The following is a 15,498-nucleotide window of genomic DNA, read 5'->3' on the forward strand; positions in this document are numbered from 1 at the left end:
GGAGTATACGTTACAAAGGGGTCATTTTAGATAAATTAACATTTCTAACGAGAACCATTTTAAATTCTTCACCTAGGATCCTGTTTTTAGACGAAATAACACGAGGCGAGAAGCGAAGATAAGAGTCAATACCGAATCGATAGGGCTTTGGCATTAAGGACAAAGTCTATTATCGGAAATTTGCAAACTTTTAAGGAGATAGCCAGTCGAGCGCACCGTCACAAACGTCGACGGGTAAGAAAGGTCTCGGTTGCGCAGTTGGTCATTTAACTGGGACTAGCTCACTCGGACGGGTTCTCGATAAGGAAGGAGATGGGTTCAAAAAAATAAAGGAATAAGTCGAGTCATTAAATATTTCACCAACCCAAGCGGCCCGAATTTCTCCGGATTAAAAACACCGTAACGCAAATCTCGAGAAGACAAAGACCAAAATATCCGCGGGAGGTGTGACCGGTTCCAAATATCTACGCGGTAAGTGGACTTTCCTTCGGAGAGAAACTCTAGAGTCGCCAACAACGGCGTATCGTCGGCGTATAGAAGACAATGTAAATCATTCGTTTGGTTTAAGAAAAACGCCGAGTTTTCCGAGCGCGAGAAAACATCGAACAAATCATCGATGAGTAGAATAAATAGAAGAGGGTTTGTATTATATAGTAAGTTTATAATTAAACGAGTAAAGGAATTAGAAATGCCCAATCTATAGAGTTTTCCACTCAAAATGTCGAGATTGACCTTATCGAAAGCTTTAGCCGAGTAGACAAAAACTGAGTAAACTTTCCGTCTTTTCCTAAATAAGACTACTTTGGGTGCGTTTACTTCTGAGTTAGCAGCGCTAATTCTGATAACCGGATGTGACGTCATTAGCAAGTGTATTCGTGCTTGCTTGTCCAATTCGAAAGTGAACACATACGCTAACAAGAAATATGGCTGGAAACTGCCATATTTCTTGTTAGCGTATGTGTTCACTTTCGAATTGGACAAGCAAGCACGAATACACTTGCTAATGACGTCACATCCGGTTATCAGAATTAGCGCTGCTAACTCAGAAGTAAACGCACCCAAAGTAGTCTTATTTAGGAAAAGACGGAAAGTTTACTCAGTTTTTGTCTACTCGGCTAAAGCTTTCGATAAGGTCAATCTCGACATTTTGAGTGGAAAACTCTATAGATTGGGCATTTCTAATTCCTTTACTCGTTTAATTATAAACTTACTATATAATACAAACCCTCTTCTATTTATTCTACTCATCGATGATTTGTTCGATGTTTTCTCGCGCTCGGAAAACTCGGCGTTTTTCTTAAACCAAACGAATGATTTACATTGTCTTCTATACGCCGACGATACGCCGTTGTTGGCGACTCTAGAGTTTCTCTCCGAAGGAAAGTCCACTTACCGCGTAGATATTTGGAACCGGTCACACCTCCCGCGGATATTTTGGTCCTTGTCTTCTCGAGATTTGCGTTACGGTGTTTTTAATCCGGAGAAATTCGGGCCGCTTGGGTTGGTGAAATATTTAATGACTCGACTTATTCCTTTATTTTTTTGAACCCATCTCCTTCCTTATCGAGAACCCGTCCGAGTGAGCTAGTCCCAGTTAAATGACCAACTGCGCAACCGAGACCTTTCTTACCCGTCGACGTTTGTGACGGTGCGCTCGACTGGCTATCTCCTTAAAAGTTTGCAAATTTCCGATAATAGACTTTGTCCTTAATGCCAAAGCCCTATCGATTCGGTATTGACTCTTATCTTCGCTTCTCGCCTCGTGTTATTTCGTCTAAAAACAGGATCCTAGGTGAAGAATTTAAAATGGTTCTCGTTAGAAATGTTAATTTATCTAAAATGACCCCTTTGTAACGTATACTCCTTTCTACAATCGTTAACATATTTGTAATTTGTAGTTAATGTTATCTATTTATGTAGGGGAAGGGGTGGGGCGAGACTTTATGGTTTGAAAAGTCGTAAGACGGCAACCGCTTCGACCAGAACGATCATTTTTTCATTCTCGGCAACTACGACATTTGGTAATGCAAAATTTAATGTTTGAAAAACAAGAAAATTTAATATTTTAAAATTACATTTAAACGCGTCGTTTCGCCCCACCCGCGGGGTAAGATGGAGACATTATTTTTATATACTGTACAACAAGGACAAATTAAAGTGGTTAAACTGTCGTTCTCTTCGATATTGGCGCGAGAACGGTGCGCCCATTTATCGCCACGGCTGCATTTAGCCCAGCTCTCCGTATATGTGGAGTATCGCCCTTCGTATTCCGTGTCATTTGTTTCCCGTTCGGCTTACCTTTGCCCATGCCCGTAACTTTTGATTTTATCACCGTCTTATAACCATCCGTCCTTTCTTAATCTCGAAAAAAGAGTCGGACGGATAAAAGTCGAGGCAGATACGGTAAGCTTAGTGGCAAGAGATCCCAATTAATTATATTCGAACTCCCGATTTTGAGCGGAAGTGACGTTGTTTCCATCCAAAATTTTCTCCGGAACAGAGTTAGATAACTGGCACGACTTTATTGTTTACGGGAAAAGTACGATGTACTGTACAGAGGAAAGACACTACGGAAATCGAGAGCATATAAATAATTGCTTGTACTGTATTTGTATAATTTAACCGACGTAGCTAACAGATTTGTAAATAAATCTTTACGCGTAAATTTACAGGCAAAGTTTTAACAAAATTAAAATTTAGAAAGAACAGTTCTTAGAATGGTGAAAACTTAAGTTTATCGAATGGATCAATAATAAAGAAAAGGAATTTCGATACAAAACACTAAAATTTTCGAAAGGGTAGGCCAATCGATAAAGCAACGAACGGAAGCGGAGGCTATCGAATTATTCATACGTTTTATGTGTATATTACTGAGAAAGACCGATATCTGGCAAATGTCGAGATTCTCCGGTCAATGTCAGCATTCTTCAATATCCTTATTTCTCACACCGGCAAATGTCGACATTCGGCACGCACCGGTGGTGAATGTCGAATAAAAATGTTTTTATTACGTTAAGACAAAAATGCAACATTTTAATATGTCAAAATAGGAGAAAACTTAAGTAACGGCGCGTGTAAATAAGCTGTTGAACCTAAAACGAACAGCGCATTCTTAATCAGAAAAGAAAAATAATACGCGATAGTAAACTTATACATATATTATGTCATTAACGTTATAAAATCTTGTTTGTTGTTAAAACTGAATTTCACGAGAGTCCCTCGCTTTTACCACCGCATTTATTCGCGGAACACCTTATTTTGCAACGACAGCGTGTATAATGCCTCGCCCTCCGCTTTTCGAATTATCTGCAGCCGCTTCTCTCGGCGATATTTCTCGAGAAGAACTTTTCTTTACAAATTACGAACTAATTGCGGATATAAAGCCGCTCGAGGGTACCTTCTTTGTTTGCTAATTTATAAAAGTCGGAGTCTTCTATTCTAACAACGACTGCCAACACATTTCGGGTATCTGTACGGCCACGGTCGACATCGGGGACTCGTATTCGTACGGTATCACCAATTTGAGCGGAAGGATATTTTCTTTTTGAGGTTTGTAGCATTTTCTTTAGAGAATGCGGAAGGTAGAAGATTCGGTAGAAGATTCTCTTTCGTGGCCGCTCTTTATATAGAAATAAATTCTTGTTGCTTGACACGAAGACACGGTGGGTCGCGACTCCTCTTCACTACTTTTTTTTAAAATATGGTATTCGTTATGGCCACTGCTCAAATTTATTTCAAAAGTATTAACAATTTCTTCCAGCTGTTCTTCGGTTTCAATATTTGCGATTTGTTGGCCAGGCAAAGATGACGACGCTTTGCCTCTTTTTGGTTTAACGCCAAACGTGGCTTGGTAAGGACTTTGGCGTATTCCTTCGTCATGTGTAGTGTTCTTGGCAAATTGTACAAAAAACAAATCATCTGACCGTTTATTTGTATCGTTATCGTTCGTCCACGCAGTTAACATATCGTGTATATCCCGATTGGCCCATTCAACCCAGCCTGGCGTTTGACTACGACCAGGCTTTCCACCAACTATCTTAACATCTTTCCACATAGCGCGTAGTTCGGATACGACTCGATTACAGAATCCACTACCGTTATCTGAATGCGATATAGCTGGGGCACCGACTGTTAAAAATATTTGGAAAAAGGTGATACGCTACTTCTTCGGCTGTCTTAGTTTTCAAAGGTAGTAGCTGGACAAATTTTGTTAAATAACTCGATACACCGTTACGAACTTATATTCGCCATCCTGGCGTGATTACGGGTCTATCGGATCGACTCGACGTCTCGAGTTTAACTCCGGACTGACCATTGGTTTCGCAACAATACCTTTTTTAGATGCCCTATGTTTCGTTTGACATTGTTTACGTAAGTTTAAATACAACATTACAACTTCGCACGTAATATTTTTGTATTTAAGTTGCGATCCTTTAAGCGTACNCGAACGTCGAGCGCCGCTTACGAGATAGCGGCGCTCGACGTTCGACGTTCACGTTCGAGAGAAGAAAACTTCGGCCGCAACCTGGCTAAATTCACGCCATGGCAAACTGCCAATAGAAAAGCATTTTTTAAACGGTCACTCTGTCATTATAGGCTCTCTACTGCACCCCGTGTAGAAGCGCCATATGTTTCCAGAGTGGAAATTTCATTGACTCGAAAATACAGTATTCTTCTTTCCCTTCCACTTCGAGTTACCGACAATTTCCGTAAATTATATCAATATGTATTACGACTTTTATTGTTAATTAATTTCTTATTTGAATAATAAAAATGATTTTGCAGAATTATTAAAATTTTCTTTTTCATTCAGGTGATATTACCCAGGAAACATATCGTTCAAAAAGAAGGATACGAGTTGAAAATGAGAATATTAGTTTCGTTAGCACCGAGCGACGCGGTGGTGGAAGCGCTTATGCAGAAAACAGCCTGGTCCAAAGAGTTTCGGGTGGTGGGAGACGTCAGCAGACTTAACAAGTACGGAAACCAATCGTCTTGTATACAACACAGGGAAATGAGGAAGTTTTGCTACTGTAAAAGCGAAATCGGCAAATGAAGAAAGCATTTACAAACTTTACCTACCGTATCATAATACTGTATATTCACCCCATTACTACGTATTTATCTTTCCCTCTACGCGTCAAACCATCATCGGATAATTGTTTACTGCCACTGTTTCAAATGTGCTATTTTAAACCCTGTGTAAAGTATGAATTTTTAAAACTTTTAAAAATTCAATTTTTTTATTATAAAATATATTAAAATATACAACAAGTTGTAACAAAAGATTTTATATACCGCGCGATTTATCTTTTAAGGCTTATTTAAAATCTCGACGATTCGATATAAACGAGACGTACGCCGAGTTCCGTATTTCAAATGCCACGTTTTAACCCGCGCATTTATGACGCCATATTCAAAATTGTTGGGGAACTTTTACCTTTAAAAATTACGATGGTACAATAGTACCCCATTAACACTTTAGCGCGAGAATTATATTTTAAAATAAAAATAAATTTAATTGTTTAATTTTTAAAAGAATTCTTTAAAATACATTAAACGTCCGCTCCGATTGCCTTACGTAATCTAAAGTTTAACCTAGGCGTTGGCAAAGTCCAACACGGCCGAGTCCGCGTACTTTTTTAAGGTCTCGGGACCCTATTTTGGGCACCGTCGTCTCGATCCAGTGTCGAGTACGATCTTATATTTTGGTACGTACCGGGGGTGACCAAACTACGGCCCGCCGGCCCGCCTCCGCACCGCGTCTAAAATATAATTATTTATGTGGAAATATCGTCGATTGTAGACGAACTGGCTACGTAGAAAAAATTAAAGTAAGTGTAAGTAAAAATCTGATTTTTGCGTTTGACGGTAATATAATTTTTAAGAAAATTCGGCCACTTTTGCAACTCGGGTATCGGAGCGCTTTTTGCGTAAGTACCCGCAACCAAGTTTCTAAGGAAAGCCATTACCCTCTCGCTGCACGCGTCGTCTTCGCCTATTGCTAAATAAATATATTAGTTTTCTTTATTTTTTGTGTATTCGGTATACCGTATTGAACAAAATGGCCCTTTCGGTTATCCGGTCCGCTGCGAAATTTGCCCATCCCTAGTAAAACGTCCAAACAGAACCCGAATAAAATAAAAATTCTTGGAAATGGAGCGATTTTCTAAGTTAAAAAAAACCTGTTCAAAGCGGAAACCCGTCAAATAAGATAAAGTATTCCGGTTTACGCGGGTTTTACTGTATTGGGGAAGTATCCAGGTCATTAATGTAAGGAAAAGTTTTGAACGAAAACAATATTGTCTGGCCCTAAATTGGTGGGCCGAGTACAGTATTTAAGAAAGAACGTCGACAGACACGACAGAGTTTATCTACACTCTATCGAGATTTATATCAGACCCGAATCCGTCGATCGACACCTAGGCACGCGACGATGGAATTTTCGGCCGAAATTTTCAAATCGCAGACCTACGAATTCCTCCGGAGTCCGTCCATCCGTCCTTCCTTAATTTCGAGAGAACGGATTGGGAAGATAGAATTCGAGAAACCTGGGGGTAGGAAACCCCGATCGATTATATACGAACTTCCCATCCGAACCGGAAGTCGCTCGATTTCTATTCAAAGCTTTTGTCCGGAACGGAGTTAGATGGATAACCCGTACGACTGCCGCGTTATGGGAAAAATTACGACGTATGGGAAGGAGACACTACTGAAATTTACAGCGTATATTTTTAAATTAAATAAATTTAAAATATGGTTAAAAGTCGCGGCTCGTTACTTTTTGTATTTCTCAAAAACTGGTAGCGCGCTACGGGAGGCGAATCTAACCCCTACCCAGACGACTGGTATTATTCGGGTGGCCTTCCCCGACTATAATACTTACGAAAGCCCGGAGAGGTTTCGTCGTATGGTCGAAACGCGTCCGTAGGGCGGGGACCGAGACAGTCTTAGGTGTACGAAAAGAAATTCGTTTAAAAATATTTGAAAAAAAAAAAAATGAAAAGGCATGACCGCGCGGTAACTTTGGGAACAACCGGTATACGACGTGGGTAATAAACCATCTGTCGGATGGAGTTAAGCGTTTGCCTACGTTCTTAGTATCGACGTTCGGTCGACGTCCAAGTTATCGAACAAATTGCCCGGATTTCGTCGGTTCCGAACGAGAATGGGCTATCCGTCCCCAATACGTGGCGCTCGTTTCGAGTCATAAAAGGTACGAAAAAATCGTTAGGGCCCGAGGGTGGGAAAAATTGAAAGACGCGACAGATAATCTCTTTTTTATAGATTATATAAAAATAAAATCGGAAAGCGTGGACATTTGAATTTATATTTATTTGAAATATTTCCGTATAATGCTTTATTGGATTTAATTTATTTGCCCCCGAGCGTTTCCTTGTCGAAAATATATTCTCCCAGCCCCTTTCCCACTCGGTTAAGAGTGCTAATGTAATCGGCCAACTTTTTCACGTCTTCCACTCGTCGCTGCAGATATTCGCTCGACCTATCCGCATCTTTATTTTCTGTCTGGTCGATGCTTTTAGGAATTTTCTGTTGGACGCTGGTCCGAATTTCTGCCATGGCTTAGTAAAGTTATTTCTTTCGACCTAGTTATTGTTAATAATATTGTTTATAACTTATTGTTTATACTAGAAACAATACATTTACATTTATTATTTCGTTATTCGTCGGCCTACCGGTGGCGGAGTGGATAAAACCGCCCGACGCCGGAAGTCGTTGGCCGGTCGGCGCCCGGATAACGGGTGGGCCGCCTACGGTTTTCCGGGTGGTCTTTACGTTTATAACGCCTAACCAGTGGCCAGTTTTTATTAAAAGTCCCGTAGGGAGGCGTCGTCCTAGTTTGACCGATCTACACTAAACTTTTCATACGTACCCCTTAGGACGCGGCGGAAAATATAGGTTACCGTTAAACCTGTGGTCGACACTGGATAAGGAACGTAACCATGTAGTACCTAAACTGGTAGCATTTCGCTTTCTCCTTATTATTTATCACGGGGACGGGCTAGTTATAACTAGTCTGACGCGAAAAACCAAGAGTCAAACCAAAAGTTTTAATTTTTTTACACGATTCATTTAAATATCTGGCCAAGAACCGTGCAAAAATTATAAAATATATTCTAAGGACTTTTACAACGTTTATTAAAATAATGACGTTGCGATAAAGAAAGAATGGCGGAAACATTTTAGTTGTTTATAAACTAGAATAAATAGAACTTTTTGCTTTACCGAAGAAGGAAATAAAAGGACGAGTAGAGTGAGAGGACGGAAAAAGTTTCTCCCAAGATATATGACTCGGACATTGGTCCATCTTCCGATGATAGAAAAAAAGTTGCTTTTTATATATCTAAATAAACATTTATCCTATACAACTGGCGTAGAATAAGGTTGTCGTCCAAGATATAAATCTCGGTGTAAAGTTTTCCGCCTCTTAGCCTAGATTTTAATTCTTTAAGCCCGCGCGGTTCTTCGTTATTCACCCCGTCTTCCGTCTTTAATACTTTCCCGCGGGAGAGTCCTTCGAAACTTGTCGAAAACGGGGACCGACGTCTCCGGTCGGACCACCCCGCCACAAAATTTCCGGAGATTTTTCCACCCGCCCGGAATCGATCCCGCGGCGGCCTCCGGCAATTATTTATCGGGACATATCGGCAATAAATCAGGGTCTACGATGTTGTCGATTTTAATAGCGTCTCGCCCTCCCGCGCGTATCGTACTTTTCCCGTTAACGGTAGAGTGGCGCCGGTCATCCGTCTAACTCCGTTCTGGGGAAATTTTTCAATGGCGATAACGTCGCTTCCGGTCCGAACCGGATGTATTTTTAGAGGAAACAACGCGCCTCGTACGCCCGCAAATACAATACTTAAGAATAGTCGATTAATAATTATCCGAAAAGTATTTAATTTAAAGAAAAGGAAAAATCGATTTTCGTATTTTCGACATTTAGCACTTAACGCTTCGACGAAACGATAAAATGTCAAAAGTTCCGTCGCTTAATCGATAGGCGCGTGTGGTAAAGATAACCCAAGCGCGCAGAACATTCCAGTCGTTCTCCTTACGTCATGCGTCCTTTCACAATCCAGTTTTTCTTCATTTTTACAGGCGAGTCTTTGTATATTACCTATAATATAAATGAAATAGCGAGATTATAAACGATAGCCAGTGAATCGTCACTGTTTATTTTACAGTAAGAATGCGCGTAATATAGGCGGAGTGTGGTTGACGCGTAATGCGTGAAATTACGCCGGTGATAAAACTGTAAGATCAAAACCTTACGATAAGTATTTTAGAATTTTTATAGAATGATACTTAAATAGACCATCGGTTAAAATTACAAGATAATCTATTTAAAATCGTTTTATCCCTTAGGATAATCAGACGAATTTTTGCTCTTTCCTTTAATTCNAGCACTCCGATAAATAAATAGAATTGAAACGACACTTTGAAATGTTTTCCCAATGAAAATGAATAATAAGTTTCGATAAAAATGATGAAATTTAAATTGAATTTTATCGTAACGAGTTTGCTCGAATTTCCTTTTTTCTGAGATCGCAGCAATGCGCGACGGGTAAGCTAGTATATATATGTAAATGGACGTGTGTGTCCCTATATTTCACTTTTCCGCAAAAACTACACATCGCACGTGAATGGTGTTTGTATGTGGTAGTAGCACCGAGTCTCCATTCGTGCACCAGGGGGGTTGCGTCTCGATAGCTATAAGGGTGCGGGAGTTATGCGGCTGAAAATGGGTAAGATTGGCTATAATGTAATTATCTTAATCTTCACTATCGTTACTTTTTGCCCAACGAAGCGGGTCTTTGCAGCTAGTTCGATATAAATTAGGATATGGGATAAAAAAATAAAATTTAAGAAAACGTTGCACGCACCGGCAAATCTTGCATAAGACTAACAAACAGCAGTGTTCCAGAGTATAACAAATAGATAGCACGCGATTTCAATGGCGGCAGAACAAAAGATTTGGCGACAGACTGTCGCCTTTCAGTCGACGTCGGCTTCTCGGATATCGTTTCGACCTCCACCGAAGCTTATCCGCGCTCGTCCACATACACCGGCGATTATTCGAATGTATAATAATATAACCAAATATTGGGTCTTTCACCGACGTACTTTGTATGTGTCGACATTCACCGGAGAATATCGACATCCTCTAATTTCGGTCTTTCACGGTAACGTATACGTAATATAGAAGATAAATTTTCTGTATTAATCACTTGTAATAAAGTAGAGAAAATAAAACAAATCAAATCAAAGCTTAGTTTCGTAATGAAATAATTAAAAAATATCAAATTTTATACGAGCGATTATTTATTGTGACACGGTCGCAATGCTCCGAATTTGAGTAATGTCTCGCCCCTGTACATCACCCTTTTCCTGTTAACAATAGTAGTGCCGGTCATCTAACTTGGTTCGGTAGAACATTTTTGAACCGAAATAACACGACTTCCGATTCAAACCGGTAGAATATAGTTAATCGGGTCCTCCCGCTTTCCACACCCGTCTCGACGTTCGTCTATCCATTTCCGTTCTCGAGAGTAAGGAAGGACAGACAAACACCGGTGGCAAATTTATAGGTCTTCAATTTTCGAAAATTGCAGCCCAATAATAAGATATAATCAATCTTTATTAATTAGCTTTTATTTGATAGAACACAGTAAAAAGAATTTATTAGTAGACTATAAGTATAAATAAGAAGAAAGTATAAATAATTGATTGTTAAACTTATAGAATACTAGCTGTTACCCGCGACTTGGTCCACGAAGGTTTTGCAAGCAAACCCCATTTACATTCAATATTTCAATAACCATAGTAATTGTCAAATAACACCTACCGCTGAAGAGAATTGCCCAGAATCGAACCAACTATCTTCAATTTGATCAATTTTCTGGAACGTTTACAGTCTTTCTATAATCGAACCAATACGCAATAACAAATTCGAATTTAAAACGGTTCGAACATTTTAAAAATCGAAATGGATAAAAATATTTATAACAATGTCCGAAATGTTATCAATTTAATACACCTAAGTACTCGATGAAGACTAAACGTAGTTGAAAACAAAAAATCGCATCTAAAATAGTAAAGTAGAAGCCGTTTTTCCGGTTAAGCCTTAATGCTCTCCCTCTCCCCCCACTCGGGAATTTCGAAAAATCCCTTCTTAGTGCGCGTTTTCGTGACGTACCCTAACTGCGTACCAAATTTCACCTCTTTAGGACCAGCGGTTTGCTTTGAGCGACGATGAATCAGTGAGTCATTCAGTCATTCAGTCAGTCGGGACAAGCAATTTTATATATATAAATTTTATTTCATTGTAGAAGGTAAATCCAATCTCAATAAGTAACGATAAATTCGTGTTTTTATATATTTAATGGAAAAAATTGGCTGTACGGGGATTCCCGTAACAATTGTTGGTCGAAACTTAATGTTTCCAGGTAGAAAAACATTTTACGTTACTCGGAATTTCTATTTCTTGTCCTTCGATAATATATTTTGGTTTTGCGAGGTGAAGAAAACCCGAAGAACCAAAGAAACCCAACCAAATCAATCTAAGAGATATTTCTTAATTAATTAAAGAAAGGCAACGCTACTAAATCCTTCTGAATTTTCGGGAAACATAACAATAGCAAATTATCGATTTCATAAAATATGAATTTAAGTCTATTTTTCGTTTATCACCGCACCAGAAACGAAGGAAATCTTACACCGTGGTAAACTGAAATGTCATGGCGTTAAACGCAAAATGTAAATCGCGTGATCGTCGTCGTACCCTGCTTCGGCCAATGGTCAGCTCGTATCTTTACTCGAGTGATTTTTTCCAAGGTATACGTCTATCTGTGGAGCCGCGGCACGACCAACTGTTCTTTGACTTTGGCGATTTTTCTCGCTCTCGTTATTTCTTCTGTTGTTTTTAATTCCGTAAGCCCCGCGGGGCCTAAGAAAGCTAGTGTAAGCGTAAAGGCGAAAAGGAAAAAAGTGAAAATAACAATAAAGGCGAAGAAAGAGATGGTACGGAAGCACGCAAATGGCGCATCTGGCTTTGGAGTTCGACTTAGGAAAGTCGAATCATTCTCTATACCGTTGTCGAGAACGAGGAAGCAGTAAAGGATGCTAACGTTGCCAATGGAATCGCTACCATCACCGAGCGAGGATCGCGGACCTCGCTCGGTGATCGTAGCGATTCCATTGTAGATCGTAGAGAAGAAGTAGAAAAGTCGCTCTCGATTTGGATCGACGAAAAGCGGTTGGCCGGTGACAGTATTCCCCGAGACTATCATTTGTGAGAAAGCAAAGCTTTTGCACCAAAATTTGCTCGAGAAACTCGGGAAAAAGTTAAAATTATCCAGCCATTATCATTCGTACATTTTCTTCTCGACATAATGGTTAGAAGGCACTAAAAATATATGATAAAATAAAAGCTAATGGATTAGAAGGAGTCCGAATTACCACGAATGACTAATTGAACGTATCAAATAATTAAATAAATATCTACAAACGTCGGGCAGATAATGGTAATTTTACTCTACACCCATTTTTGTTTTTATTAAATGTTCTACTTGGATTCCCGAGTGTTTCTGCCTATTATACAACACACAAGCAACAACTTTCAGCGGTGCGAGTGTACTGTATCTGCGCATCTACCGAATTCGGGAAGTAATTTACGTATGCCATTTAGTTGCCTCCGTATCGCCTCTCTTACCTTCCTTTCAAAGCAAATGTTAATTTGGGGAAACGGCACTATTCCGGGACTTTTGTAATAATTTACAGAATAATTTATTATCCTGGAAATGATCGTATTAAATTGACTTTGATTTAAAAATATATATTTTTTTGCTGTGAAAAAATAACGTAAATTAACTTGGTAAAAGTAAGTAAATTTAATTTGATTGCATACTTATAAATGACAGAGTATTTACAATTATTTTAATTAATTCCATTTATTTTATAGTGTTATTTGTAATTCAGCGAAATTCTATAGAGGATGAAATAAAAAAGAATGAAAATTTGTTGAATATTATTCAATATTATTTACGCTGGAAGTGGCTAGTATTGATCACCGATAAAGGTAATTAAACGATGTCTATTGTTATTAAATAACATTGATTAAATAAACTATAAATTACATTATAAGAATTTAATCATAAAATTCGTAACGTTATATTTATTATATTTAAAACTTCATTTAATAATGAAATAAGATAAGCCATTTTCTAATTACAATCAGCTAGTGTTAATTTACTGTACTATCGAAGTTACAAATAAAAGTAATTTTTATATTCTTAATTATTGTAGAAAGGCGAAAGGCTTATTTTTGGATAGTACGAGTGAGTTTTTAAAGAAATAGTAAATAATAATAACGGGTATTATTTTCATTAAATCTGATCGCACTCGACATATAACACGTGTCTTGGACACCTAGAAAAAATACACTGGGTCCCCACCTACCACCCCTAAATCTCACCCCTCTTAAGCCCGAACAATGTTTTACTTGTTTTGCAGTTTCAATATTATAAATATTCAGCTCAATAAATGTACTGTACATTGCAGTTAATAATACTATTGTTTTTATCTCCTCTCACAATCCAATCTCATCAATCCCATCCCCTGAAAAACCCGGGAAACACGCACACGTAGCTAGTGTATAATAAATTTAGGTATAAATATATAGAGATAATATAAAGAAACTATTACTGCCAGGCCCTTTCTGCACGGCCTGGCAGAAAGGGCCTGGCCCTCCACGGGCTCAAATTTCCTCTCGTAAGAGAGGTATAAACAACTTCCTTTCTTCTGAGGGAACAATAATAAAAGAAAGAGTATGACAAACTGAAAAAGCGCGTGTTACGAAACACCACCGATCGGGGGTGAGTAAGACTTGGAAGCCTAACAACAGCTGCTTGGCTACGGGCTTTCGATTACAAACGTAAAAGAGAAAAGAAAAGAAAAATAAAACAGATTCCTTTACGAGAACAACGGGACGGACCGACAGAACAAGAAAACAACCTTCTGGCTTGGGGAGGGAACAAATAAAAAAGGGTGCGTACGACAAGATCTCCACAACCAGGGAGCAGAAAATATGAAAACCTTAAATGGCAGCAGCATAGCCACAGGCCTGCGAACAATCACGTATACAATCCCTGTTGGTACAGGGGAAAAGATAACGAAACATTGACAAAACATTGGGTTCACCTTTCCTCGGTGGGAGCAAAAGAACATATGTACAAAAACCCATTAGCAGCCGAAGAAAGCAGAAGCCTTAGTCCAAAAACGAGCGAGCGGTGAACAACTATGAACCAGAATACGACACTTGAAAACTCTTTAAACAATTCAACGCGCACAAACTGGCTGGTCTTCGGCCGACGGCGCACCTGTTGAAAGTCCGCACGGATATAAGTTCCACGACGAAGATCCGTTGGGCCTCGGCTGTTGAGGGGGTCCTAGGTATTTGGGATGACTTTGAAACTTTACCTTGCTGGATAGTTCGCCCAGTTGGTAGTCCTTAGTATGTCAGTAGTTTTCTTGGCATCGAGGATTTTCCAAAGATTGGCAGTAGAGATATAGGACGAAAGACCTTCGCTGTTACATTAGTTCTTGTCTGAACTTTAGGTATAAGCTTGATTTCAGCCCATTTCCAGGCTTTAGGAAAATACTGGAGTTGAAGGCATTTGCTGTAAATTTTTAACATGGTAATTGGAATTGCATTGAAAGTATGCTTGGCCATGTTCCCTGTAATTTTATCTAGACCTGGAGCTTTCCTCCAGTTTATTTCCCGAAATAATTTGGCAATTTCACTGGGACTAAGGTCTCTGTCTGTGTCAGTGTTCAAGGTGGGAGGGCACTCCTTCTTAATCTTCGCATGGCAGTGACTGTCAGTGTCCTCGTGGTCCCGTGGGAAGAGTTCAGAGAAAAGATATTCGTATGTCTCTGCTATGGTTTCTGTGAAATTGCCATCAGCCTTTTTAACAGAGCACGGTATGTGCTTGTGTTTGTATTTGTTGTATACTACTTCGAAAGGTTTATTTCCCGTGGGTCCCTGTTACATGCTTTGGCATAGTACTACTTCCATGAGGCTGACCTGGTGTCGTTGATGAGCCTTTTATGCGTTGGCATACTCCTGACGAAAGGCCTCTCTGCGAGCGGGATCTATCGTTTTGCGGAAATCCTTTTTCATTTTTCTGACTTTTCTTCGCATACCTGGAGATCCAGGATCCACCATGGGACTTTGTTGATTTGGTCTTATGTGACTGTTGCCCTGTTGTATGCCTGGTGTAATATCATCGAAAGTTCCTCTATTATAGAGTCTAGCTCTTCTTTTGTTTGCAGGTTGATAAAAGAGACAGGCTTCCATAATTCTCAGTAGCGTAGCGTAGTGGGAGGGGCAGGGGCTGCCCGACCCGGGCGGCACTTTTTAGGAGGTGGCAAAATTACACAACAAATAATAATAATATCTTGTAAGAATTTGAACCA

At 39.4% G+C, this 15,498-nt stretch overlaps 1 protein-coding gene across 2 annotated transcripts in view; it reads left to right on the forward strand.

Moving 5' to 3' along the window:
• Positions 1 to 5,259, forward strand: part of LOC111639791 — a 32,474-nt gene extending 27,215 nt beyond the window's left edge. For both annotated transcript variants that reach the window (XM_023385735.1, XM_023385736.1), the window contains exon 5: positions 4,814 to 5,259. In XM_023385735.1, the coding sequence (XP_023241503.1) occupies positions 4,814 to 5,056 (243 nt within the window). In that variant the 3' untranslated portion in view covers positions 5,057 to 5,259. The remainder of the gene's footprint in view (positions 1 to 4,813) is intronic.
• The last annotated feature ends 10,239 nt before the right edge of the window (positions 5,260 to 15,498 follow it).

The sequence above is a fragment of the Centruroides sculpturatus genome, unplaced genomic scaffold (genome assembly GCF_000671375.1).
Source record: "Centruroides sculpturatus isolate CEXI.00-Female unplaced genomic scaffold, Cexi_2.0 scaffold668, whole genome shotgun sequence".
Lineage (NCBI taxonomy): Eukaryota > Metazoa > Arthropoda > Arachnida > Scorpiones > Buthidae > Centruroides > Centruroides sculpturatus.